General features: G+C 39.3%; 1 protein-coding gene across 2 annotated transcripts in view; it reads left to right on the forward strand.

Annotated features, from left to right (window-relative positions):
• The window catches only part of AKAP6 (A-kinase anchoring protein 6), a 526,643-nt gene that overhangs the window by 226,821 nt on the left and 273,156 nt on the right, over positions 1-26,666 (forward strand). For both annotated transcript variants that reach the window (XM_015143518.3, XM_077940883.1), the window contains exon 4: positions 1,615-3,384. In XM_015143518.3, coding sequence (XP_014999004.3) covers positions 1,615-3,384 — 1,770 coding nt within the window. The remainder of the gene's footprint in view (positions 1-1,614; positions 3,385-26,666) is intronic.

Here is a 26,666-nt window from a genome sequence, read left to right on the forward strand (position 1 = left end):
GGATTTTGAACTTAACAGCAACAGGATGCTTCTAAAGGACTTTAAAGAACTAACAGATTTGCAATTTGTAAAGGTTACTCTGGTGGCAGTGTGGAAAACAAATTGGAGGTGGGGGCATGCCAGTTTAAAGTAATATCTAATGGCCAGAATATAGACTTTGGGGACAGCTTTCATCCAGGGCCGGTGTCATCTTTTGGTCCAAGCTACTCTTATGTAAGACAGCGACAATAGTACAGTCCCCAGAAGAAAAATTTAAGGATTAAATGAAAAAGTAATTGTAGTAATCAACCATCATCATTTATAGATGAGGATTCTGAGGCTTAGAAAAGTTAAATAAGGCTTTTCATCTGTTTATCTAGATGTTATGGAATGAGAGTGAGCAGAGTAGGAGATAAAGGCAGGGTGAAGGTCTGAAGGGAGAGAACATTCCAAAAACAAAACAAACAAATGAGCAGTAAAACCAGATGTAAGATCCTGGAGAAGCCAGATCTTGGGAAAACCTGGCTGAAAGGATCACAGGGTCCAACTGCCACATGGGATCCAGCTTCAGTTGGCTCACTGCAGTTCTTCCTCCAGAAAAAATGGAGATCTGGGGATGCAACAACCCTTCACTTTGCAGTTTTCTTTTTTCATTTCCTGAGGGGGCTAGGTTAGATCAGGCTGTTATTTAGCCAGTAGGCATAATAGGATGGTTCCTGGGGCTCTTCTACCCCAAACAAAGCATCAGTGAAAATCTTTCCATTTGTTGTATGAAATCGGAAACTGCAATAGTAATGAGACAAAAGCCTTAATTACAGAATTAAAGATTTAACAAATTAAAAATAGTTAATTGTAATGCTGTTTTTTTTAGTGCGAGGGAGTTTTAAATCAAATCAGCCTATCCAGAATTATGAATAGTAAGAAATATGTGCACTTAATAGCTCACATACACCAGTGGGGGTAGGACTTGGGGAGAAAAACATGCAGAGGGAGGAGATGAGGCTATCTCTAATGATAAAGTTTGGACATTCATTAATTTTCTCCTTCAAAAGGATGTGGCCAAACAGAAACTGGTCTTGAACTGTTACATATTTGCAAATTCAGTAGTTTACCTTCCTTCGATTCATCAACATATATTTAACACACTGGCTTATTATAATTAATCATTCTACTTAAAAATATTCATTGAGCATCTACCATGAGTTAGCCACTGTGGTAGTTACTGGAATGATAGCAAAAAGCAAAACACATTCGTGGAGATTTTACTTTTACATTATTTTGATCCCAGAAATTGTATTACTTAAGGCTTTGTTTATGAAATTCTTATTAAATGAATAATATATTATTTTAAAGTTGAAAATTAAGGCAAGAATGGATACTTTTGGCTTGATCTTGACATTTCTATTAAGGCTGTATGCTCCAGATTAGTGAAAAATCTTCAGGTGTTTAAGAAGAAGATACTATATAAAGCAATGTGGTAATTGATTAATATCCCTTTGTGTATGTCAAATCAGAAGCAATAGAGACCAATACATTTGACCTTTATAGTGCCCTGTACTGAAATTTCATTTAAATAGCAGCTGATGTTATAACTCATGTTGCATTTACTGAAACCATTGCCGTTGTCTGTTTCAGGGCCGACTTGATTCTCTTACAGAAGTGGATGACTCAGGACAATTAACTATCAAATGTTCTCAAAATTACTTGTCTCTGGATTGTGGCATTACTGCATTCGAACTGTCTGACTACAGTCCAAGTGAGGATTTGCTCAGTGGGCTAGGTGACATGACCTCTAGCCAAGTCAAAACCAAACCCTTTGACTCTTGGAGCTACAGTGAGATGGAAAAGGAGTTTCCTGAGCTTATCCGAAGTGTTGGGTTACTTACGGTAGCTGCTGACTCTATCTCTACCAATGGCAGTGAAGCACTTACTGAGGAGGTATCTCAAGTATCTCTCTCAGTAGACGACAAAGGTGGATGTGAGGAAGACAATGCTTCTGCAGTCGAAGAGCAACCAGGCTTAACACCGGGAGTGTCATCGTCTTCAGGAGAAGCTCTGACAAATGCTGTTCAGCCGTCCTCTGAGACTGTGAAGCAAGAATCCAGTTCCTCCTCCCATCTTGGTGCAAAGAATCAGCAGCCTGTTCCTTGTGAAAATGCAACCCCCAAGCGAACCATCAGAGATTGCTTTAATTATAATGAGGACTCTCCCACGCAGCCCACAGTGCCAAAAAGAGGACTTTTTCTTAAAGAGGAAACTTTTAAGAATGATCTGAAAGGCAATGATGGAAAGAAGCAAATGGTTGATCTAAAGCCTGAGATGAGCAGAAGCACCCCTTCGCTAGTAGATCCTCCTGACAGATCCAAACTTTGCCTGGTGTTGCAGTCTTCCTACCCTAACAGCCCTTCTGCTGCCAGCCAGTCTTATGAGTGTTTGCACAAGGTGGGGGATGGGAATCTTGAAAACACAGTCAAATTTCACATTAAAGAAATTTCTTCCAGCCTGGGAAGGCTTAACGACTGCTATAAAGAGAAATCTCGACTTAAAAAGCCACACAAGACCTCAGAAGAGGTGCCTCCATGCCGAACACCTAAACGGGGGACTGGTTCAGGCAAACAAGCTAAAAATACAGGGAGCTCAGCAGTGCCAAATGGAGAGCTTTCTTGTACTTCCAAGGCCATAGAGGGGCCACAAACAAATTCTGCTTCCACATCCTCCCTTGAGCCTTGTAATCAGAGAAATTGGAATGCCAAATTGCTATTGCAGTCAGAAACATCCAGTTCACCACCTTTTACTCAGAGCAGTGAATCCTCTGTTGGCTCAGACAACATCATGTCTCCGGTGCCACTTCTTTCAAAACACAAAAGCAAAAAAGGTCATGCCTCCTCTCCAAGTCACGTCACCAGGAATGGTCAGGTTGTGGAGGCCTGGTATGGCTCTGATGAATACCTAGCACTGCCCTCTCACCTTAAGCAGACAGAAGTATTGGCTTTGAAGTTGGAAAACCTAACAAAGCTTCTGCCTCAGAAACCCAGAGGAGAAACCATCCAGAATATTGATGACTGGGAACTGTCTGAAATGAATTCAGATTCTGAGATCTATCCAACCTATCATGTCAAAAAGAAGCATACAAGGCTAGGCAGGGTGTCTCCAAGCTCATCTAGTGACATAGCCTCTTCACTAGGGGAGAGCATTGAATCTGGGCCCCTGAGTGACATTCTTTCTGATGAGGAGTCCAGTGTGCCTCTCTCTGGCATGAAAAAGTATGCTGATGAGAAGTCAGAAAGAGCTTCATCCTCTGAGAAAAATGAGAGCCATTCTGCCACTAAATCAGCTTTAATTCAGAAACTGATGCAAGATATTCGGCACCAAGACAACTATGAAGCCATATGGGAAAAAATAGAGGTAAAGTGATTTTCTTATTATGAATGATTTCTCACTTGAGTTTTGGAAGTAATGCTGGGAGAAGGTCACACTCTCTACACTCTATTATAAAATGTATGGCTATTTTTGATAAATCTGATTCCCCAAAGAAAGAAAAGAAAAAGCACAATGATCACTGCATGTGACAAAGAGTATGAATCACTAGGAACTGCCCTTGTCAATGCATTAGCTTGATGTGCTCCTGCGTGATATAGAATTCTCTGTTGATATTGTTCAAGTCTATCATGACTACTGATGAATGCTGGAATCCCTTGGATCTAATACAAAATTAAATAGAACAATAACTATGCACACACAAGTAGCTCAGGAATATATGCATAGACTATTCCAGTTACCCCAGAGTGATTTTATTCATTTCTTCTGACTCTAGAATACGTTCCACATCTCCAATGTTAACTTCTTGTAAAAATAGACCAGATATTTCTAATTTATTAGGGATCATTTTTTTCTTTACTCTTCCTCCTCTTTGAGAACCCTGGCTAATAACCATATTACTTATACCATGTACCACCCATGGACTCTGGGATGTGAAGTTGACATTTTGGCTAAATCTGTACTTTTGAACAAATTACTAGATATGACAAAATGTTTGAGGACAGACTTATCAAAATTCTCAGGACTGACAGCTTGGGCAACGTAGGGAGACCCCATTTCTATATTAGCCAGGAGTGGTAGCACACACCTGCAGTCCTAGCTACTCAGGAGGCTGAGGCAGGAGGATTGCTTGAGGCGAGGAGGTTGAGACTGCAGTGAGTTGTGGTCATGCCACTGCACTCCAACCTGGGCAACAGAGTGAGACCCTATCTCAAAAAAAAAAAAAAATCTCAGGACTGAGCACCATAGTGTAAGTAATAATTTGACCTTTTAAGAGGCATCTGGGCAAAGAGATTCACTGTGATTACTGTGGTAATGGCCCTTTCCTCAGGAGGCCATTGGAAGTAGATCCAGTTGACTTGATAATTATTAATGGTTTCTTGTTTGATGACATATAAATGGCCACCCTGGCTACATATAATTTGTATATGACTTTATGGTATGCAAAGCTCTCGCACATGCTTTTTTTTTTTTTTTTCTCTGAGCAGTTTCGCTCTTGTCGCCCAGGCTGGAGTGGAATGGCACCATCTCAGCTCACTGCAACCTCCACCTCCCAGGTTCAAGAGATTATCCTATCTCAGCCTCTCATGTAGCTGGGGTTATAGGTGCCCACCACCACGCCCAGCTAATTTTTGTATTTTTAGTAGAGACGGGGTTTCGCCATGTTGACCAGCCTAGTCTCGAACTCCTGACCTCAGATGATCCGCCCGCCTTGGCATCCCAAAGTGCTGGGATTACAGGCATGAGCCACTGTGCGTGGCCCATACATTTTTTTTTTTTTTAACTTGATCTTCACAGCTGTCCTGTGAAGGAGGCAGGCCATGCCAGATTATTCTCCCTTACAGAGATGGAAACAGGCTCCATGAGCTTAAGTGATTTTTCCCAAGATAAGATAGATAGATAGATAGGTAGATAGATAGATAGATAGATAGATAGATAGATAGATAGATAGATAGTAGATAGATAGATAGAGACAGACAGACACAGATAGACAGACAGGCAGAGACAGAGACAAACCAGACAGATCTTTTGTGTGGGAAGCTGAGACGCAAACCCGTGTCTTCAGATTCTTAGTCCAGTTTTCTTCTATAGTATCATGTTGCCTCCCTGAAAGGGGTTGTAGTTTCTCCTTCACCAGGAAACTATAAGGTAAGGGAGAAGAAAGTTCAGGACCCATTCAGATTGGATAGAGAATATTGATGTAACTGCTATGGGCACTCCTCCTAGTTGTTTTTTTTTTTTTTTTTTTTTTTTTTTTTACATCCATTCATTGTTGAACACTACTCTGAGACCAGCGTTGTGCTAGACACTGGGTAAAGGTATAGTGCATATGGATAGAATAACCTGGAGGAAGAAAATGCAGGTTTATAAACAAAGAGGAAAAAGTTAACAAATATATAGCAGTAATAACATATTAATCATCATTAACATATATCAAGTATTCGTGTATCTAATCCTCACAACAACCCTAATATTAACCTTATTTTATGACTGAGGAGACAGGCTGAGAGAGACCATGCGGTCTGCTCCAGAGCCCATACTATTAACTACATGCCCTCATTCCTCTCTGTGAAGAAGTTATCAGTAAGTACTGAATATAAAAACTGTGGTATTGTAGAGAAGTAATAATCTCAGTGGAGCTAGAATTTGCCTAGGCTGTTCTTACGAAGTACTAAACCTTAAGTGGAGCTTTGAAGGATGTGCAGGATTCAGACAGATAAAGGAGAAGGAAGGTGGCGTTTCAGGTAGGAGGAGCATAAACTAAAACACAGAGGTAGAAATGGGAATGAGCATATATGGGGTACAAAGAGAGCTGTCCTGATTGGAAGGTTTGTCATCAGAGATCAGTGAAAGTTTCCATACCTATAGTAGGTATGGAAAGTCCCTGAAGGCCACACCAAGGCAATTAGAATTTGTTCACCAGGCTTCCACAGCAACTTCTCTGAAAGGGACTGACAGTAATAACTAATACTTCTTAAGCTCTTATTTTGTGTTTGGCTCTGTACTAAGTATTTTACATGCCTTACTCTACTTAAGTCCTAGAAGGGAGGATTTTTCAGATGAAGAAACTAAGGCAGAATGTGATTCGGAAACTTGCTCAAGTCCTCACAGCTAGTAAGTACAAAGCCAGGATTTGACCCCATAGCCAGCATTCTGAAAGCAGTGTAGGCCCTGGTCTCTAATAGTCTTTCCAGAAAGGTTAATTGGCAATAACAGAAAGATGGTCCTGGCAGCCATGGCGGTGACCAGGGCAGAGATGTTGGCCTGTGGCAGCCAACCGGAGGAACTGCTGTGATGTGGGTCAGGCAAGAGGAAGGGAGGGGAGTGTTGAGAAAGTGAATGAGTCCAGAAAACTGGTTCTAGACCTTTCTAGAAAGAATTCAGGAGCCATTTAGTGATCAAAGCCTGGTGTGGCCCACAGCTTGGCATGTTCCATTCTGAGCCTTGTTTCATCTTTTGTAAAAAGAGATGTTTTAACCAGATGATGACTATGATACCAACTTCCAGTCTGATTCTACAGTTCTACAAAAATGCAGCCAGGTTTTCAGCATCTGGAGACTGGTGTGTCTCTAATAGAAGGAAACATTTGGATGAGTAGCTGGTTTGAAGTAGAGATGGTGCAGGTAACTTTTTAAAAACTGTGCATAGATAGTATATGATGAAACTTTTAAGAAGAAATGGTTTATAGGCAGTTGAAAATTCCATACTGGAGTTGAGATATGAGGGAAGGACTAAAAGAAGATCAAGTTCCTTCCTCAGGCCAGCCTCCCTTACTACATCAGATGAGGGCAGCTGCCAACATCCAGGTCAACTGACCTTGGCTGTCACTCTCTAGCTTTGCTCTCCTCCTTATAGTGACCCAGAGAACCTATTCTGCTTGCAAATATAATGACAGGATATTACTTAACATCTTCTTTATACAAGGCATCTACTAGGCATTTTACCTATAATAACTCTCCCATAAAGTTCTTATAACAACCCTCTAAGGTTTTTAATCCTAAATTACCACTTCTCTCCTACGCCATTTTGGTCCTAGCCCCCATCACCTCCTTCCTGGATTACTGCAGTAGCCTCCTAACTGGTTTCTCTGCTTCTATTCTCCCACTACAGTCTATTTCCAACAGAGTAGCCTGAGTGATCCTTTTAAAAGATAAATCAGATTATGTCATCCCTCTGCTCAAAACTTCACAATAGAGGGTTGCCATTGTATTCAGAGGTCCTACATGGACTGTGACCCTGATTTCCTCTCTGACATCCTTTCCAACTACTTTTCCCCATGCTCGCTACACTCCCTTTCCTAGAACATACTTGGCATGCTTCTTGCCTTTAGGACCACTGTCAGCTGCTTTTGTCTACATCCTCTCCAACAGATGCCCTCATTTATAATTCCTTCACCTGTTCCAAGTCTCTGCTAAAATATTACCTTCTCAGAGAAGACTACCCTGACCATCTTAGAAAAGATGTAACCCAGCTGGGCACCATGGCTCATGCTTATAATCCCAGCACTTTGGGAGGCTGAGTTGGGCAGATCACTTGAGGTCAGGAGTTTGAGACTAGCCTGGCCAACATGGTGAAACCCCATGTCTACTAAAAATTCAAAAATTAGCCAGGTGTGATGGTGTGCACCTGTAATCCCAGCTATTCGGGAGGCTGAGGCAGGATAATCACTTGAACCCAGGAGGTGGAGGTTGCAGTGAGCTGACAGTGTGCCACGGCATGCCTGTCTGGGTGACAGAGCAAGACTCAGTCTCAGAAAAAGAACAAAACAAAACAAACAAACAAAAAAACAGGTGAAACCTGACCTTTTCTTTCTTTTACAGATCTCACCACATTCTGTAATTTTTTTTTTTTTTTTTTTTTTGGGATGGAGTCACGCTCTGTTGCCAGGGCTAGAGTGCAGACGCAATCTCAGCTCACTGCAAGCTCTGCCTCCCGGGTTCACGCCATTCTGCTGCTTCAGCCTCCTGAGGTAGCTGGGGCTACAGGTGCCCGCCACCACGCCCAGCTAATTTTTTGTATTTTTTTTTTTTAGTAGAGACAGGGTTTCACCGTGTGAGCTAGGATGGTCTCAATCTCCTGACCTTGTGATCCGCCTGCTTCAGCCTCCCAAAGTGCTGGGATTACAGGTGTGAGCCACCACACCCGGCCTACATTCTGTAATTTTATATAATTTTCTAATGTAGTATATTTATTATTTTTGATCTGTCTCCCTCTGTTAGAATGGGAACTCTGTGAGGGCAGGAATATTTATCTGTTTAGTTTGTTAATGAATCTCATGTACCTAGAACAATGCCTGGTGTACAGTAAGTGCTCAGTAAAAACTATTGAATGAATGAATCCCCATTTTAGAGCAGAGGAAACTGAATTTAGAAAGTTGAACGAACAATTTTTCCTATGCAGCACAGCTAATAAGTCACATAGAGCCAGGCTTCAGGCCACCATCTGCTTTACCCCTTGCACAACATAAAGACTTGAGAATAGATGAATTCCTTCAAAGAAGGAGGCTAGATGGAGAAAAGCAGGGGGACTGATGACTGAGATTCAAGTTGTAGCCCAGTTATGAGACAGGATCAAGGAAGAGATCCAGTTGTGGGGATCAGAAGGGACAGGAAGAATTACTGGGTATTAAATACATGGGGAGAGAGAAAGAGATACTAAATAAAATGGACATGAGCTTTGTTATTTGCAAAAGATAGATCAAGAAGAATAAAGACTAAGGGAAAAAACCCAACAACCTTTAGATTTATCTGAAATAATTAATGAAGACCTTAGGGAAAAAACAGACTTAATGAAGGAATGAAAGTCATAGGTGATTAAGAAGTAAAAAACAATCATTCCTAACATTTCCAGGAATTGGATTGAAAACACAATATGAGGCAAAGGGCAATAGTTGAGAGTAAAGTCAAAAGTTTCTTTTAAAAAAAGTTGAAGCTTATTTGAAGGCAGAAGTGGCAAGAGAGATTAAAGTAGCTGGGAAGTGTATGTAAATATGGACGCACTGAGAAACAAGGGAGGGAATGTGGAACTCATTGGGAGAATTACAGCCTGATATCAAGAACGATACAGCCTGATATCAAGAACGATAAAATACTGAAAAATATATCCTGCTTCTAATCCCACTTCTGTCAAATGGAGAGTAGAGTCCATTAACTCGTCATGCCAAAGTGCTCCACTCTGTCTTCTCTGAGTCACACAGAACAGAAGGCAGGAGGCACATAGAAGCCCAGTAGCCGCAAGAGAGTGTGGGGCTCTGATAGAATCTCTAGTAGGTTCCTGTCCGTCCCCACCCCTCACATTTGCATCTTTCTTATAATAGGCTAATTTTGTAAAACAAAAGATTCTTTTTTCTTTCTTTCTTTTCTTTTTCTGTTTTTCTGTTTTTTTTTTTTTTTTTTTTTTTTGAGATGCAGTCTTGCTTTGTCACCTAGGTTGGAATGCAGTGGAACGATCTCGGCTCACTGCAAACTCTGCCTCCTGGGTCTCCTGGGTTCAAGCCATTCTACTGGCTCAGCCTCCCCAGTAGCTGGGATTACAGGCACCTGCTACCACGCCCAGCTAATTTTTGTATTTTTTTAGTAGAGACGGGATTTCACCATGTTGGCCAGACTGGTCTCGAACTCCTGACCTCGTGATCCACTCGCCTTGGCTTCCCAAAGTACTAGGATTACAGGCGTGAGCCACCGTGCCTGGCCAAGATTTATTCTTTGGGAAAATTGATTTTTGGATAATATATTCACATGGTTTTAAATCGTAGACATTTAAAAATAGTAAATCTCCCTCTCATCCTTATCACTCCATCTTGAATTCTCACTTCACCATATGTGATCACTATTGTTTTTAGTACTTATATATTTTTAAGAAGGCCTTTATATATATAAGCCAATGAAAACAAAATTTAAGGCAATATTTTTAAAACTGGGGAATCAGTTGCAACCATTCCCTCTCCACAAATAAAAACTCCTAGTAAACTCTGAGTTCCCAATGGATGATCTCTTCCCAGTCTTTTTCTAAGGGTTGAGGGGATTTTGCTTACCTCTGGCTGATTTACCCAGAACCCATTGTGTGAATAAATTACTAGAGCATCTTAGGTCTCAGTGCTCAACACCTATGGGAACTTCTCAAGGCCTAAAATTCAAAGTGAGAAGCTAAGTCAAGTAATGGAAACAGACACATTTGTTCTGATACATTCAAGAAATAGAATAAAAGAGATAAAAGTGAAGAATATATCTGGAACAGGTGAAATCAAACAGAATAGTGAAAAATTAACTTAGCATGATACCTGGACATATGTGGTATAAGTTAATAGGGACTGGCAAACTATGGCCTGTGAGCCAAATGTGGTCTAGTACCTGCTTTTAAAAATAATGTTTTATTGGAACTCAGCCATGGTGTTTGTCTGTGGCTGCTTTTGTGTTACAGTGGTAGAGTTGAATAATTGTGACAGAGACCATATGGCCTAAAAAGATTAAAGATTTACTCTCTTGCCTTTTACAGAACAAATTTGCTGACCCCTGCTCTTGAGTAAGGAAGAAGAGAGGGAGATAATTTCTGACCAGCATATACTGTGTGCCAGGATCTGAAGCAGATTCTTTCATTTAATTTATATAATAAGCATGTGGAAGAGCTGTTATTGGTCTTATTTTACAGATGAGGACTCCAGGCTTAAATGCAAATGACTTGATCAGGGTCATAATGCTGCGAAGTGTGAGAGCTGGTATTCCAGCTGGGATGCCAAACTAACTTAGTTTTCTCCATGAGATATAATCAAATGCCAGGGAATTTAGACAGTAATCACATATGAAAATAAAATCTATTTATGAAGCCCACAAACCACTACTAGATTAGTAAATAAACAGTGTGACTTCTTCCTCATAACCCGAAGAGAAATGAACTGGTTGGTAAGTAGCCACTTGTATAAGGTAGGTAATTATTGATGCTGGGTTAATAGCTGTATAATTCCTAGGGGAGCTGGCAGAAAGCAGCACAGGGTATGCCATCTCAGTGAAGCATTTCAGGAGATCTGTCCTTTGGGATATAGGGCATGGTCCACCTCTCACATTTTGGGCTTTCTGCTGCCATTAAATTCTCAAAACTTGTCCTGGAAGATAGAACTTTGTCAAGTTGGACTCAGTGATATGGAATTGATGGATGCATGACATAACTTAGCCTGTTTGTTTTCAAGAGATATACATGTCTTTAAATGCCAAATTAGGGCATCTTGATTATAGTTCAATGACTTAGCTGTTGTATATTATTGTCCTAGAGACATCTATAACCTAATTTAACAAACTTCTTTGGTGCCAGTTAAGGATGTCCTTGCACATAAGTTATTTTGGACTCATGGCAGCAAATATTTAGCTGAGTTCTTCCTCTTTGTAACTAGACTATAAAATTGCAATCAAGTGTGCTCCCAATTTTGTGGTAGCAGCACAAATGTGGCTACCATTGCTCTTGCTAGAGATGGAGCTGGGAAGTAGTGGTTAGTACCTGTGTAATATGAAGGTAGAGAAGTTTTTCCCTGCGATTAACTTGGCACTCATTTTTACATTTCTTTTCCAAGAGGTAGAATGGGTCCAGAGGGACCCATCCTAGCGTCCATACTGATGATAGCAGCCATTAAAAAGTATCATGTCCTTCTGAGTTTTCTTTATTGTGGTAAAAATATATATAACAAAATGTGCTATCTTAACCATTTTTTAAGTGTACGGTTTAGTAGTGTTAAGAATATTTACACGGTTGTAAAACAGATCTCCAGAACTTTTTCATCTTGCAAACCTGAAACTCTATACCCATGAAATAACAACTCCCCTTTCCCTCTCCCTGCTGTCCTCTGGTAACCACCATTCTACTTTCTATCTCCATAATTTTGACTATTCTAAGTACCTCATCTAAGTGGAATCATATAGTATTTGTCCTTTTGTTACTGGCTTGTTTCAGTTAGCATGTCCTCAAGGTTCATCCGTGTTGTAGCATGTGACAGGATTTCTTTCCTTTTTAGAGCTAATATTCCATTATATATCTATTCAACATTTTGTTTATCCATTCATCTGTCAGTGGACAATCTGGGTGGCTTCCACCCCTTGGCTATTGTGAATAATGCTGCTATGAACATGGGTGTACAATTACCTCTTCAAGATCCTACTTTCAGTTATTTTGGGTATATACCCAAAAACTGGATTGCTGGATCATATTTTTTTTTAGGATCATATATATTTTTTGAGGAATCTGCATGCTGTTTTTCAAAGTAGTTGCACCATTTTACAGTCCCACCAACAAGAGTACAGACTTCCAGTTTCCCCACATCCTTGCCAATACTTGTTACTTTCTAGGTTTTTAAAAACAAGAATAGTAGCCATCCTAAGGGGTGTGAGGTGATATATCATTGTGATTTTGATTTCCACTTCTCTGAATAATGATGTTCAGCATCTTTCCATATGCCTGTTGGCTATTTGTATATCATCTTTGGAGAAATGTCAAGTCCATTACCCGTATTTTAATAGCGTTGAGTTTTGTTGTTCAGTTGTAGGAGTTTGTTATATATTCTTTTTGTTTGTTTGTTTTCTTAATTGAGACAGGGTCTTGCTCTGTTGCCTAGCCTGGAGTGTGGTGGCATGATCACAACTCACTGCGGCCTTGACCTCCCAGGCTCAATTGATCCACCTGCCTGAGCCTCCTGAGTGCTGGGACTACAGGCATGCGCCACCACACCTGGATAATTTTTGCATTTTTTGTAGAGACAGGGTTTTACTCTGTTTCCCAGGCTGGTCTCAAACTCCTGGGCTCAAGCAGTCCACCTGCCTCAACTTCCCAAAGTGCTGGGATTACAGGCACGAGCCCCCACACCTAGCCCATTCTGACTATTAATACCTTATTATATGTATGATTTGCAAATTATTTTCTCCCATTCTGTAGCCTTTTTACTCTATTGGTGGTGTCCTTTGATGCATCAAATTTTTAAGTTTGATGTAGTTTATCTATTTTTGCTTTTGTTGCCTGTGCTTTTGGTGCCATAACCGAGAAACCATGGCCAAGCCCAATATCATGAAGTTTTTCCTCAATGTTTTCTTCTAGGAGTTTTTTCATTTTGGGTCTTATGTTTAGGACTTTGAGTTCTCTCTCTCTCTTTTTTTTAAATTTCAATGTAGTTACCACCCATATTTTAAGGGTCTCACTCCGGGCTTTCTTTTAGGATAGGACACAGCTACAAGGTTAAGGCCAAGTCATCTTCTGGAATTTGTCTTGAAAAAAAGATACTTTGAGAATCTTTGTTGTTGTTGTTGTTGTTGGTTTGTTTTTGTTTTTTGAGACAGGGTCTCACTCTGTCATCCAAGCTAGAGTGTGGTGGCGTGATGATAATTCATGTCAGGTCTCGCCCTCCAGGAACTCCGTCGATCTTCCCATCTCAGCCTACCCAGTAGCTGGGACTACAGGTGCACAACATCATGCCAGGATAATTTTCATATTAATTTTCGTAATTTTTGTAGAGACAGCATTATACCATGTTGCCCAGGCTGGTGTCGAACTCCTTGACTCAAGCCATCCTCCATCTTGGCCTCCTAAAGTGCTGGGATTATGGACAGGAGCCACCACTTGGCCCGTTATAACCTACTCTTTAAAAAAAAAAAGATACTGTCTAGCCATTATTTACTTGATTTGAGATACAAATAAGTCCCATTTGAAACACAGCTGTATCCTTTTTTATTCACCCACAGAGTAACTTGCAATCACAATTCTGCTATAAATTCAATTCTCACTTGCCTTTGATATTTCTTTTATACCCACCATGCACCAGTTTTCCTAGTGTTGATGGAGTAGTAGTGTGCTCTGCACTACTTGGATGTTGATAATGATCTCTTATGAGTATCCTTATTAGGAAGCATCTTGAGGTTATGGAATTCCACTTTTCTTCACTGGCATTCCATTTTGCACGTGCCTTTCCCTTATGCTAACTTTTTCATTCACAGTTGCTAGTCCTCTTGTCTCTGTATTCTCTCTCTTCCTTATATCTTGTCTCCCATTGCTTTTCTTTACTTATCTTCTCGGTCTAGTTTTCACTCTCTGTCACCCATTTTTTTTTTAACTGAGAGTATCTTTTACTTTCTTCCTCTAGTATTGTCCTAGAGATTTTCAGATTCCAAATATGATGGCACTATGAGTTGTCTCTTCATTATCATTCAAACTTGAGCCCTTGATCTTTTCAGTGCATTTCTTAGTCTTTAAAATATGTATCCCAAAAGTCAAGGAATTGTTTAGATACAAGAATGAAGAGAATTAGGATTTAGTTAAATATCAAGGAAAAAGCCAGATTCTTAAAGAATTGGATAGGTTCAGTTTTGTAATTAAAATGAGAAGATCCAAGAATCCTAAAGGATCACAGATTGAACATGAATTCAATTCTGCATTCCAGCTCACAAGAAGGGGAAATGGAGGGCAGCCACCTTTCTTCTTATGGATATGACTTGGAAGTTATACATGCCACTTTCACTCACATCCCACTGGCCCACTTTGTCACATAGCATTACCTGACCTCAAAGGTGTTTTGGAAATTAGCCTCTAAGCTGTGAATATTGGGAAGAAGATGTCTCTTAAACTAACTACTAGTTAGAAATAAATTTGTTAGAGGAAGGGGAATGTGAAGTTGGAAAGAATAGGGCCAAAGTATGAGGGACTTTGAATTCCAAGTGTTTGCATAGCATTGACACAAAATCAATACTAATGAATGCATGAATAAATGAGTATTTAAGAGAATGAGTAAGTGAACATATCATTGAGTTTGAACTTTATTCTCTAGATCAGGGCAACAAACTAAAATTAAGAGGCCAGGAAGATAGTATAAATGAATCATACAGCCAGCTGTAAATGGGAGTGATGGGACTGAATCAACTGGAAGATACGTGACATGTCTAAAGGGCAGCCACTACTCAGCTCCAGCTGATCAGTTGCATGGGAATGTGGGCCATTTGTGACAAGATCTTGGAATTTTTAAAAAGAAGTAGAAAATCTGGGTTTTATGTGACATCTCCCAATTTTTTAGATGTTGGGTCTGAACAATTTTTAAATAGGTCAAATAAAAACATATCTTTGGGATAATTTGGCCTTTAAGTCACTAATTCGCAATCTTTGCCAAGATGGGAAACTACTTAAAATGTTTGGCCCGGAGAGTTGGTAGTTTAAGAAGGTTAATCTGACTGTGATATGCTGGGCACACCTCTAGCAGTAGTTTTCAACTGTGACTGCAAATGACAATCACTGGGAAGGTTTAAAAAAATAAAAAAACCTCTATATCCACCCCAGACCAACTAAATCAGAATCCCTGAGGTTGGGTATTTTTTAAGTTCTTCAGGCAATTGTAATGTACAGTTGTGGTTGGGAGGTAGTCCTCTAAGCCTAATCTTTTTTTTTTTTTTTAGACAGAGTCTTGCTCTGTTGCCAGGCTAGAGTGCAGTGGTGTGATCTCCTCTAAGCCTAATCTTGAGTTATTGAAATAGCCTAGACATGTGGTAAAAGGGTCTGAACTGTGGTTGTGGAAGCTGACTGAAGAAATAGATAGGTGGGAGATATTATAAAGGGCAGATTGATAAAATTTGGTGGCTGTTTTAAATAAGAGAGTAGAAGAGGAAAGGAGTCAAAAGAGTTGAAATTTAAAGCTGAAATTTGGGGGCTGGGAGATATAAGGAGTTTAACAAATGTCTCCAAGGGATGCATAAAATTAAGACACACAGTGGATGAATGGGGCCCAAATCCAGTTTGAGAATTCTAAGTCAACATAACATTTTAAAAGGTAAGGCTGCACAATTCTTTTTAAGGATAATAAAAATCGTTTGTGTACATTTTATTTGTCGCAATGCCAGTATGAAAACTATAAATTAACATTGCTAATGGATTTGTTGTGACAACATGTCAGGATCATTGTGCAAGGTTGGTCCAGAAGAACCGCAGGGATCCAAAGCAAATTCCTTGCTGGTTAACGTTAGGAGTGTTTCAGTCCTGCCTCAGTTTGGTTTCTGTAGAGCCTTCAATGGGCCTTGAGTTGTTATCAGTGATGATTTAGCACCACCGTGAGGCTGTATCCAGTTACTGCATATGGCTGTTGGCCTCTGAAATATATAGGGAAGGTGATCACCCTTTTGTTTGTAGCTTTAAACATCAAGGTGAAAATAGTTCTTTGTAATCTTCTTGGTATGGAAAGGCTATGATGCAATACTGTCTTGTATTAAGATGATAACAGTGCCTAACTGCATTTGATGGCAAATATTACTATCATGATGAAACTCAAAAGATGGATAAACTCAACCTTGCATTTTTATCTTTTTTTTTTTTTTTTTAGCATTGCATTTTTAAATCCAACTAAAATGATTCTTGGAACATTAATGAATTATTCTTTATCTTTAATCCTGAAGTCATAGCTTGTGTTGCTGGTAGGATGTTTCAGAAAAATAATAATTTAAATACAAAATAAAACTTTGTTATTTTTTGTCCCCTTGCAAACTGTTGGGCGGGATGCTAAGGGGTTTATTCACTTAGTACATCACTTCATTTAATTCTCAGGAAAAAAATTCCTCCTTGATGCAGACACTGTTATATTCTCTTTTTTTTTTTTTTTTTTTTTTGAGACGGAGTCTCGCTCTGTTGCCCAGGCTGGAGTGCAGTGGCTGGATCTCAGCTCACTGCAAGCTCCGCCTCCCGGGTTCACGCCATTCTCCTGCCTCAGCCTCCGGAGTAGCTGGGACTACAGGCGCCCGCCACCTCGCCCAGCTAGGTTTTTTTTTGTATTTTTTAGTAGAGACGGGGTTTCACCGTGTTAGCCAGGATGGTCTCGATCTCCTGACCTCGTGATCCGCCCGTCTCAGCCTCCCAAAGTGCTGGGATTTATATTCTCATATAAATGAGGAGAGACAGAAGTTAGTAATTTACTCAAGGATATAGAACTTAAATTTTGGGCTCAGTTCACAATCCTTCATTTTAATTATGAAAATTTGAATACGTCACTTAAAGTTTACTGTATAAGTCTTCTAGTCTTTAAAATGAGATATTAATTATGTTTGTCATGCCTTTGCTCAGATTATTGTATGAAACTACAAAGAGCAAAGGGGTAATTGTAAATCTAAAGGCTACATGAATATTAGTTTTATTATTATTGTGACTTTTCCTATGAATCCAGGGAATTAGCACCATATATATTAGAAATTACTAGGGTAAGAACCTTAATTCTGCCCCTAAGTAGCACTGTGACCTTGGAAATGTAACCTCACAAGCCTCAGTTACAAAAAATAAATATTAATAAAGGAATAGATTGAATGACCTATAAATACTTCTCTGTTCTGAAATTTTATGAGAGACTAACTGTGAGGAATAACTAAGAGAAGCACTCATTTCTTTGTACAATATTCCTTGGCATATATCACTTCAACATGGCTGGCTTTGTGTTCCTTGGAACTTTGGGTGAACTCAAGTTCCCCTTAGAAGATCCTAATGGTAAGTGAATGTGAAGCTGTGACATTAATGAGCCTGGAGGAATGAACCATTCGTGCTGCCTCCCTGGTACTGTAATATGACAAGAGCCAGACATCCTTGAGGAATTTGGGGCCTGGCTAGAGTTTATAAGATGCCAAGAGACCAGGGCCAGTGGTGACAGTAAACAAGTGAGTTACCCAGTAAGAATTAGATATGGATTAGCCTGAATTTATGGCAAATAAGGTCAGCTAAGTGAAGCAGATTAAAAACATTTGCCTTGGCAGACTTGTCATTGTGATGCCTTAAAAGTACCCATCAGCACTGAGGCTTGTGCTCTGTTCAGACAATATGGGGGGAAATCATTTCAAGAGTGTAGGTTCTGTTTCAAGGTCACTCATGATGTCAGGCCATGTCTGAGGTTATGGAATTTTCTATCTAGGAATGATTGGCTTGAGTTTTGCATGGTGATTAAGCAACTTTATCCAGGAAAGGTGCTGCCTGTAATATCTGCTTCATACGCTTCCATTCTCAGGTTGATGAGGCTCAGTGCATTGCTTTTTAGGAAGCCCAGTGACTTTACTATTTACCTTCATGTTTTGTCTAGGAATAAAGGAAGTTGTATTTTCTTTTTTTAATGCTTTAAGAAAATCAAACTGGAAAGGTGTCATTTATAGGTGATACTCATATTTTTGGATTTGTCTGGAGACTAGTGCTACTTGCTTGAGAAAGATGTGTGTGTGTGTGGGGGGGGGGGAGTCATAATTGGCTGTCTAATACTCTCTCTTTCCTTCCTACCTGAACTCCAAAATAAAGCTGACAAGTTGAATTAACAGAAATGCTTTTGCATTTGATTTATTTTCTATAGCATAGAGAAGACTATTGGTACTCTTTTAAAGTAAAGTTTCAGGCTGGGCACAGTGGCTCATGCCTGTAATCTCAGCACTTTGGAAAGCTGAGGCAGGTGGATCACTTGAGGTCAGGAGTTCAAGACCAGCCTGGCCAAAATGGTGAAACCCTGTCTCTACTAAACATATAAAAATTAGCTGAGTGTGGTGCCAGGTGCCTGTAGTCCAAGCTACTCAGGAGGCAGAGGCAGGAGAATTGCTTGAACCTGGGAGGTGGAGTTTGCAGTGAGCCGAAATTGCACCACTGCACTCCAACCTGGGTGACAGAGCGAGACTCCAGATAGATAGATAGATAAAGTTTCAGGCTGAATTCTGTAGTGCAGTAATCACATTCACCTCACAAAGTTTCATTAAAGCTATTTTCTTTATCCTATCCTTATTACATCTAAAGTTTTATATTGTTTGGTGCATGCCATTGTATTTAAAAGACTATTGGCCAGAGTCTTAATAGAACGCAGGGTCCATGAAAAATCACAGTTGTGCCCATTTCACTATCTAGACACACTTTTATACAAGGGAAACATGGCTGGGAAGAACTTCAAAAATAACCTTGCTCATGGTACCAAAAGGATGAATATTCAGAAAAGTAGTAGATGGAACTCCATAGTAAACGAAAAGAAATATTCATAGTAAGAGATTTCTGGAGGAATGCATATTAATTGATGAGGGGGTTCTTTGGTGCTGGATGGTTGTGAAGCATGGTGACTATGAATGTGGGCTCTGGAGCCATATTGTGTAAACCATGTCTCAGCTTATCACCTGTGTTACAATACCTATGCTATTGTAAGCAGGTGACTTGACCTCTCTGTGCTCTAGTTTCCTCCTGCTAAGGAGAATTAAAAATCATATCTGCCACAGAGAGTCATGATTAAATGTCTTAAAATATGTAAAGAGCTCAAAATAGTACCTGGCATGTAGTAAGCACTCAATAAATGTTAGCCCTGGTGGTTGTTATTGTTCTTATTATTAGTACTGTGGGAGGGGAAGGGTCAGGTCTTAGCAGCTCCTTGTAAGGAGATGGCTGGTCTTTTGACATCAAATGCCACCACCTTGTTTTCTCCTTCCACCTTCAGCCACCTTGGTTATTATGAAGCTTCAGCCTCCTACACAACTCTCACTTACAATGGTTAAGGGTACCCTTCCCCCTTCATGAGACCTGTGATGGCCACCCCAGATTCCTGCACCCTCTTCTCTGTAAGACTTTGCCTTGTCTTCCTGCCTTGTCAGATGATTCTTGAACTGTATTAGGGATAATTCTCCTCTAAGTGGCCCAATAATTTTAGTTAATGTACTTCTTTGACATCTTAGGAAGTTTATATAGGGAAATTTATGCTACGAATGTGTGTTCAGACAAATACAAACAACATTCTAATTTATAATATTGTCACACAACAACCTTATGAATAATATATACTTATTTATTCATAATTGATATTTATACATACAGTCGTTCATCAGTATCCGTGGGGGATTTGTTCCAAGACCCCCTGTGGATACCAAAATCAATGATGCTCAAATCCCTTATGTAAAATGTATAGTATTTGCATATAACCTACACACCTTGTGTATGCTTTAAATCATCTCTAGATTACTTGTAATATGTAATATAATGTAAATGCTATGTAGATAGTTGTTATGCTGTATTTAGAGAATAATGACAAGAAAAAGTCTATATATGTTTAGTACAGATGTCACCATCCATTTTAAAGAAAATATTTTCAATCCAAGCTTGGTTGAATTTATGAATGTAGAACCCACAGATATGGAGGGCCGACTGTATTTATAATATATATTTATAATTATATGCTTATAAATAATAATTCTTACAGAACTCTTTAACTAGAGGTAGATTCATTACAGTGTATTAAGGCATGAAAAAGGAAGGGCCTGTAATAGGTTTTGTACTGTCCCTCAAACCCCTGACTGCTAAATATACAAAGATTAAGAAAGTGTATTGGAAAGGCAGCAATAGACTGGGATGATTTATTGGGAGAGGAGCATTTGAGCTTGATCTTGAAGGATAGATATAGTGAATGGAGTAGAAGGCATTGGGAGAGTATGTGGAAGACTCCAAAGATCAGTTCCGTGTCTAACTGGAAGAGAGGCAAGTTGTCTCAATGTCTCAGGCTTTGAAGGAAGCTCTATATGCAAGAACCTCAGATGTTAGCAGTCAGAAGGCATGAAGAATCATTCAACCCAATGCCCTCATTTTACAAGTAGAGTCTGTCTCTCCCACCCCACAGTGCTTGCTGTTAGAACATCCTGTCTCCTGGTTATCACCAGATCTTTCAAGCTTGTCACAAAGTGGCATCAAATACTTTCTTTCCTAAGATCCACACTAAATGTTTCCAGTGCTCTGCAGCTGTTGGCTCTTTATCTTTCTATCCTTGAGAGACTTTGAGGAGATCTCTTTTCTCTGAATTCTGTTTATTTTTAAAGAGTTTCACAGTTGATTTTGAGGCACAACCAGTGTCAGGATCATTGAGACAGACAACAGAATGAAGGACAGAGTGAAGAAAGTTGAGTGCATTGCACTCTCGGGCCTCATAATGTAGATGACACAAGTGGATCTTCCCTTTACATACTGTTCCTAGGCTATCTCATCTATGCCCATGGTCTTTAGTACACCCTGTATGTTGCTTTCTCTGACTAGATCTTGCTGTAGAGTTCCAGGCTTATACAACTAACTGTCTTATTAGATGCTTCAACTGATTAAGTTGAGAAACCGAATTCATGATACATAATATCATGTTCATGATCTTCCTGCAAACTATTTTTCCTTCTGAATTTTGTATTTCCTCTTTCAGGAAATGGTACCTCCAACCAAAATAGAAAGTTGGCAGTCATCCCAGATTCTAACATCTTTCTCATCATCCATCAGATCCAATTAGTCCTGTCCATTCTACCTTTGAGTACTCTCTATAACCTAGCAGAACCTAGTTCTGCCCATGTCCACTGAGCTGCTTTAGTTTAGCCTCATCAACTTCTTCAGAGTGCTACAGCAACCTTTTAACTGGCTTCTCTGCTCTCAGTCTTTCAACTGGCAATCATTTTCCACACTGCAGCCAGAGTGAGTCTTCTAAGAAGCCAATCAGATTCTCCCACTCTCTGCATCAAAACTTTAATGACCATTCCATTGTCTTTAGGATAAAATATAAACTACAGAGCATGTTGTATGTGGCCTAGCTCCTGGCCAGACTCTGCAACCTCATTTCTAAGTGTTTTGTATTTGTCTCTTCAGTGTTCGTTAGCCAGGCTCAGCTACTTAGAGTTCTCAGAATAAGCTGTTCTCTCAGGCTTCATTTTAGGAATGTCATTCTCTGCTCTTCTTAGTCCCCCCTATTCTTTTTCTGAATCACTTACACTTATCTATCAGGGCTCAATTTCCTGTGATTTCCTCCAGGAAGTCCCCCTTGATGCCCAAAGAGTGAGTTAAATGTCTTTTCAATGGCTCCTGAGCACTTGGTATGATCTACAGCAAGAGGTTCTCTCAGTATGGTCTTGGCACCTCGAGGGGCTTTCAAGACCCTTTCAGGGGTCCACAAGGTCAAAGCTATTATCATATCAATACTGAATATTATTTGCCTTTTTCACTCTCATTCTGTGTATAGCAGAGTTTTCCAGAAGCTCCATAACACGTGATACTGTGATAGATTAAATGCAGAAGTAGAAATAGAAATCCAGCCATATTCTATTAAGCCAGGCATTCATAAGATTTGCATATAGCTAAAATAATGCCATTCTTTTCACTGTTTTTGAAAACATTCTTTTAAATAATATATTTATATTAATATATATTATTATTTTTAATGTATTAAAAATATGTATTAATATTTTTAAATTGCTGAAATGAATATTGATAAAGCCCAGAGAAGCAAAAGCTTTCTGGGGATCTCAATAATTCTTAATAGGAGACTCGAGATTAAAAGTTCGAGAACCGTGAGTCTGCATTATCATACATCTCATACTTTACGGTGCTCTGAACTCTTTAATAGAAGAATCTGGGTTATGTATATGTGAGTCCCAAGGGCCTAATACAATTTCTGGTACTAGTAAACTCCCATAAATGTTTTTTGAATAAACAACTTAATACACACATGTATGTGTACTCATACACATGGAATTTGAACAAAAAAAGGCAATTTAATCCTTACTTCAGCTGGCCTAATGCTATCCAATAGTGTATGCAATTCACTAAGCCAATAGTCCTTTGAAGTTTTACATTATTCTTAAAAACTCTAGTTCTGTCCCTTTTTTTGATCTCTGGAAATCTTTTCTAAAAGATGTCTATGAAAACTTTAAAAATGAACAATTAGATCTCTGTACTTGATTACACAACACAAATTCTTCTGGCTCAGCTACCTACTGGTGAGTGAATGTTATCTGTCAAGTACTTAACCTTTTTTTTCCCTGAGAGACAGAGTCTTGCTCTGTCACCAAAGCTAGAGAGCAGTAGTGAATCAGAGCTCCTGCAGCCTGCAACTCCTGGGCTCAAGCAATCCTTCCATCTCAGCTTCCGGAGTAGCTGGACTACAGGTGCACACCACCCTGCCCAGCAAATGTTTTATTTTTTGTAGAGATGGGGTCTCACTATATTGCCCAGGCTTGTCTCAAGCTCTTAGACTCAAATGATCCTCTTGCTTTGGCCTGCCAAAGTGCTGAGATGATAGGCACGAGCCACTGTGCCCAGCCTGCTTACCTTTTCTGAGCATCAGATTCCTCATCTGTAAAATGGAGGGAGCTTTCAACTAGATAAATTCTAAGAGCCTTTTGAAAATGGGGTCTGTGCTTCTAATCTCTATGGGAACTCTTCTTTCTCCTTTACCCACTTCCAAGCAGATGTGTTTAGATAATACTGTTTTTCTGTCTTCTTGGTACTCAGCTACAATAGTTGAGTTGTTAGCATTTACTAACTTGCCAACCTGAAGCTCTCTGGTAGAAAGTTGGCCATAGCATTTTCTTGCTCATTCAGTATGATGAACTCTTCACATGGAATTCCACTTTTTTTTTCTAAAAATAATAACTTTGTTATTACTGAATAATAATTTTGTTGTCTATTCCCTGGAGGAAATTTAGAATCCTTAGATAAACAACAACTCAACAATCACATGTAATCTTTTGAATAATCTTAGTATTCTGCAAATAGTCCCATCAAGTCACACTCACTCTTGTTCCAGATATTTGATGTGCAAGGAGTTCTTGTTAATCAGGAAAGTATTTAGAGCTAATCCAAGCAAGGAATAAAACAACATTTTCAGGTCTGTACTTCAGTGTCAAGGAGTCAGCCCTTTTCACTAAAACTTTATAGACATGTCCAGAAATGTTTATTTAAAATGATTGATTAGCCCTAACAAGGCTGGAGGAGACTTTGAACAATAGAAAAAAGAAAGGAACAATGAGCAAGTGGAAAAAAGAGGAGAAGTAGGGGAAGAGAGGAGAGGAGTGGGGAACAAAGGAGGGGAGGGGCTGGAGAAGAGGGAAGAGAAAAAAAGAGGCAAAAGAGAAACAATAGTCAAGGAAGAAAGAAAAGAAAGGCTGAAAAGAGAGAGCACAGAGTATAGGAAAAATGATCTAAAATAGGGTTCTGATAGGAATGATTGAACTATGTGGCAAGAGCTGGGGTTCTCAGAGAAGGTTGGAAAATAGGAGTGAACAACAGAGAATGTGACTGTCCTTTGTTTTCTCTCTGTGGACTTTGTGGGAACAAATCTGGTTAGAGAGAGAATATAGGACAGTAGTCCAGAGATTAGCCCCTGGAGCAAAACTATTCAGTAACCACTTAATAGCTATATGACCTTAAATAAATTACATAACTTCTCTATGCCTTAGCCTCTTCATCTGTACAATGGGGAAATTTGACTATTCAATAACTTCACAAGTTGTTAAAAGAATAGCTGGTAGATAGTACCTAAATGTTAAGTATTGTTAATTATAATACTAGATATGAAAAACCTACAATTAAACCATTAAACTGTCATAATCCTAAATTCTAAGTTATGGGTATCTCAGGTACTCATTTGAGACTTAAAGGCAGATAAAGATGATGTGATCTGCTTATCTAGTGCCTCTGGAGGATTGGGGGTGCTTGAAGCAAGGTCTCACCTAGAGGAAGTCTGCCAAGCTTTGGGGCAGTCATACTACCTGAATGAGAGGTCCCCAGCTTCATACCTGACAATGTTGGGAGCTTGTAAGTGTTTGATATTGTCTGTGCTTCAGTTTCCTCCCTATAAAATGGAGAGTGCAGTAATATTGTATCATAGGTTTGTTGTAAGGATTATGTAAGTGCCTGGTGTGTAGTAAGTGCTTAATTAATATTAACCTATTGTTTGTTCCAGTTTATTCCCAATTTTTTATTCATATCTATTTTTATTAGACTTTGATAATATGCATTCCAATCTTGTTTTGCCCTTAGAATGATTGATAATTTCTTTTGATGAACCTATAGGGAGCAACTGAAGTCAAAATCTCTAGATTTGTTAGATGAAACCCTTTCCCATCATAAGAGTTAGGAATCTTTCTGGGTTCTTCTTTTCCCAGTTGAAGCCACTATAAATAAACAGTATTTGAAGAAACTGTGGATTCAGCATTATATTCCTTCTACATGTTGCTGAGTTCAGAATAGAACATCCCACCTGGGTAGCTTTAGATAATACCATTGCATGCCATTTTGCTCTTTCTTTCCCACTGACAGTTTTTACCTTAATTCTGGAACAATTTTATCAGGAATATTTTTATATTCTAAAGCCTTCTCATTCGACCTTTAGAAAAGAAGCTAAATATTTCATTAGGCATTTCAGTATTTGAGTTTTCTTGGTGGCATCAGAGTGAACACTGACTGAAGCCATTTTATTTTCTCTTCAATCTTTGTTCTAAAAGCATACACTGTCTCTCCTCTTCTGTCAATTACTCATACTGTGTTGGATTTTCTAGGTAGGAGTGTGGGTATATAAGTGAGGTAGTAGAGTCCAAAGCACAACTTTTAACTCTCTAGCACTTTGTCTTGAGCCCCTGGGCCTAGGTGGCACATTAAGTATATAGTTAGTTGATTGGGAAAGGTAAATTGCATTTTAGTGCTGTTATGCAAAAATCTAAATCTAGTCATTTTATGTAGAAACTATGTGTATAAAGAATTATGTACAAAAACAGAAGATTAAATATATATGTTGGTAAATATGTATGTAAAAATCTCAATGCATAATTTTACTTCTAAATAAAGTTCTAATTTTACTTACCTTATTTAGAGCCTAAACAAACCTTTACTGTGGATAAGAGGATCATGATGTCCTTTAGCTGTTACTTTTTGATAGCCCCATTGCTGATGTAAAGATAGGCTCCAAAGAATGTGGCCTGTTTTGAAAAATTAAGTCAGATTTTCCTGAAACTTGTAACAATTAGTCGAGAAACGTGATCCCCTCCAGATCCACTGGTCAGGTAGCAGGGTGGTGAAATTCTTGCTAACCTGCGGGTTCAGATGCTGCCCCTCATGCTTTCTCATTTACCATGTGAGGTGAAAGCCATGACTCCCTCTTCTAAATGCCCAGAGCAGTTGCTGCCACCCCCTATGTTGTGACTGTGTGGGGAATTTCTTTCTTTCTTTTTTTTTTTTTTTTTGAGACAGAGTCTCACTCTGTCGCCAAACTGGAGTGCAGTGAAGTGATCTTGGCTCACTGCAAGCTCCGCCTCCCGGATTCAAGTGACTCTCGTGCCTCAACCTCCCGAGTAGCTGGGATTATAGGCACACGCTACCACACCCAGCTAATTTTTGTATTTTTTTTTTTAGTAGAGACGAGGTTTCACCATGTTGGCCAGGATGGTCTCTATCTCCTGACCTTGTGATCTACCCACCTCAGCCTCCCACAACGCTGGGATTACAGGCGTGAGCCACTGCGCCCGGCCTGTGTGGGGACTTTAAAAATCCATCTCATGGATCATCCATCTCACTGTACTACACGTAGTACAGTGCTGTAGACTTAGTAAATAATAAAAAATTGTCGAGTGAATGAGATAAAAGATCAAATTGGAACTTTTATTAATTAGGAATGATTTTTTAAAGAACCATTTATCAAGCCCTTGTTTTACATCAGGCTTTAAACTATATTTTTCCTATAGTCCTCATGTAACCCCATGATGACTGTTAATGTCCCTGTTTTACAGATGAAGAAACTAAGGTTCAGAGACATTAAGTCGTTCATTCAGTTTATACCTAAACTAAATGAATCAAATTCAGTTTTGTCTGGCTGTAGCAACTGTTCTCTTAACATTATCTACACTGGCTCATAGTAAGCACTT

The sequence above is a fragment of the Macaca mulatta genome, chromosome 7, assembly GCF_049350105.2.
Source record: "Macaca mulatta isolate MMU2019108-1 chromosome 7, T2T-MMU8v2.0, whole genome shotgun sequence".
NCBI lineage: Eukaryota > Metazoa > Chordata > Mammalia > Primates > Cercopithecidae > Macaca > Macaca mulatta.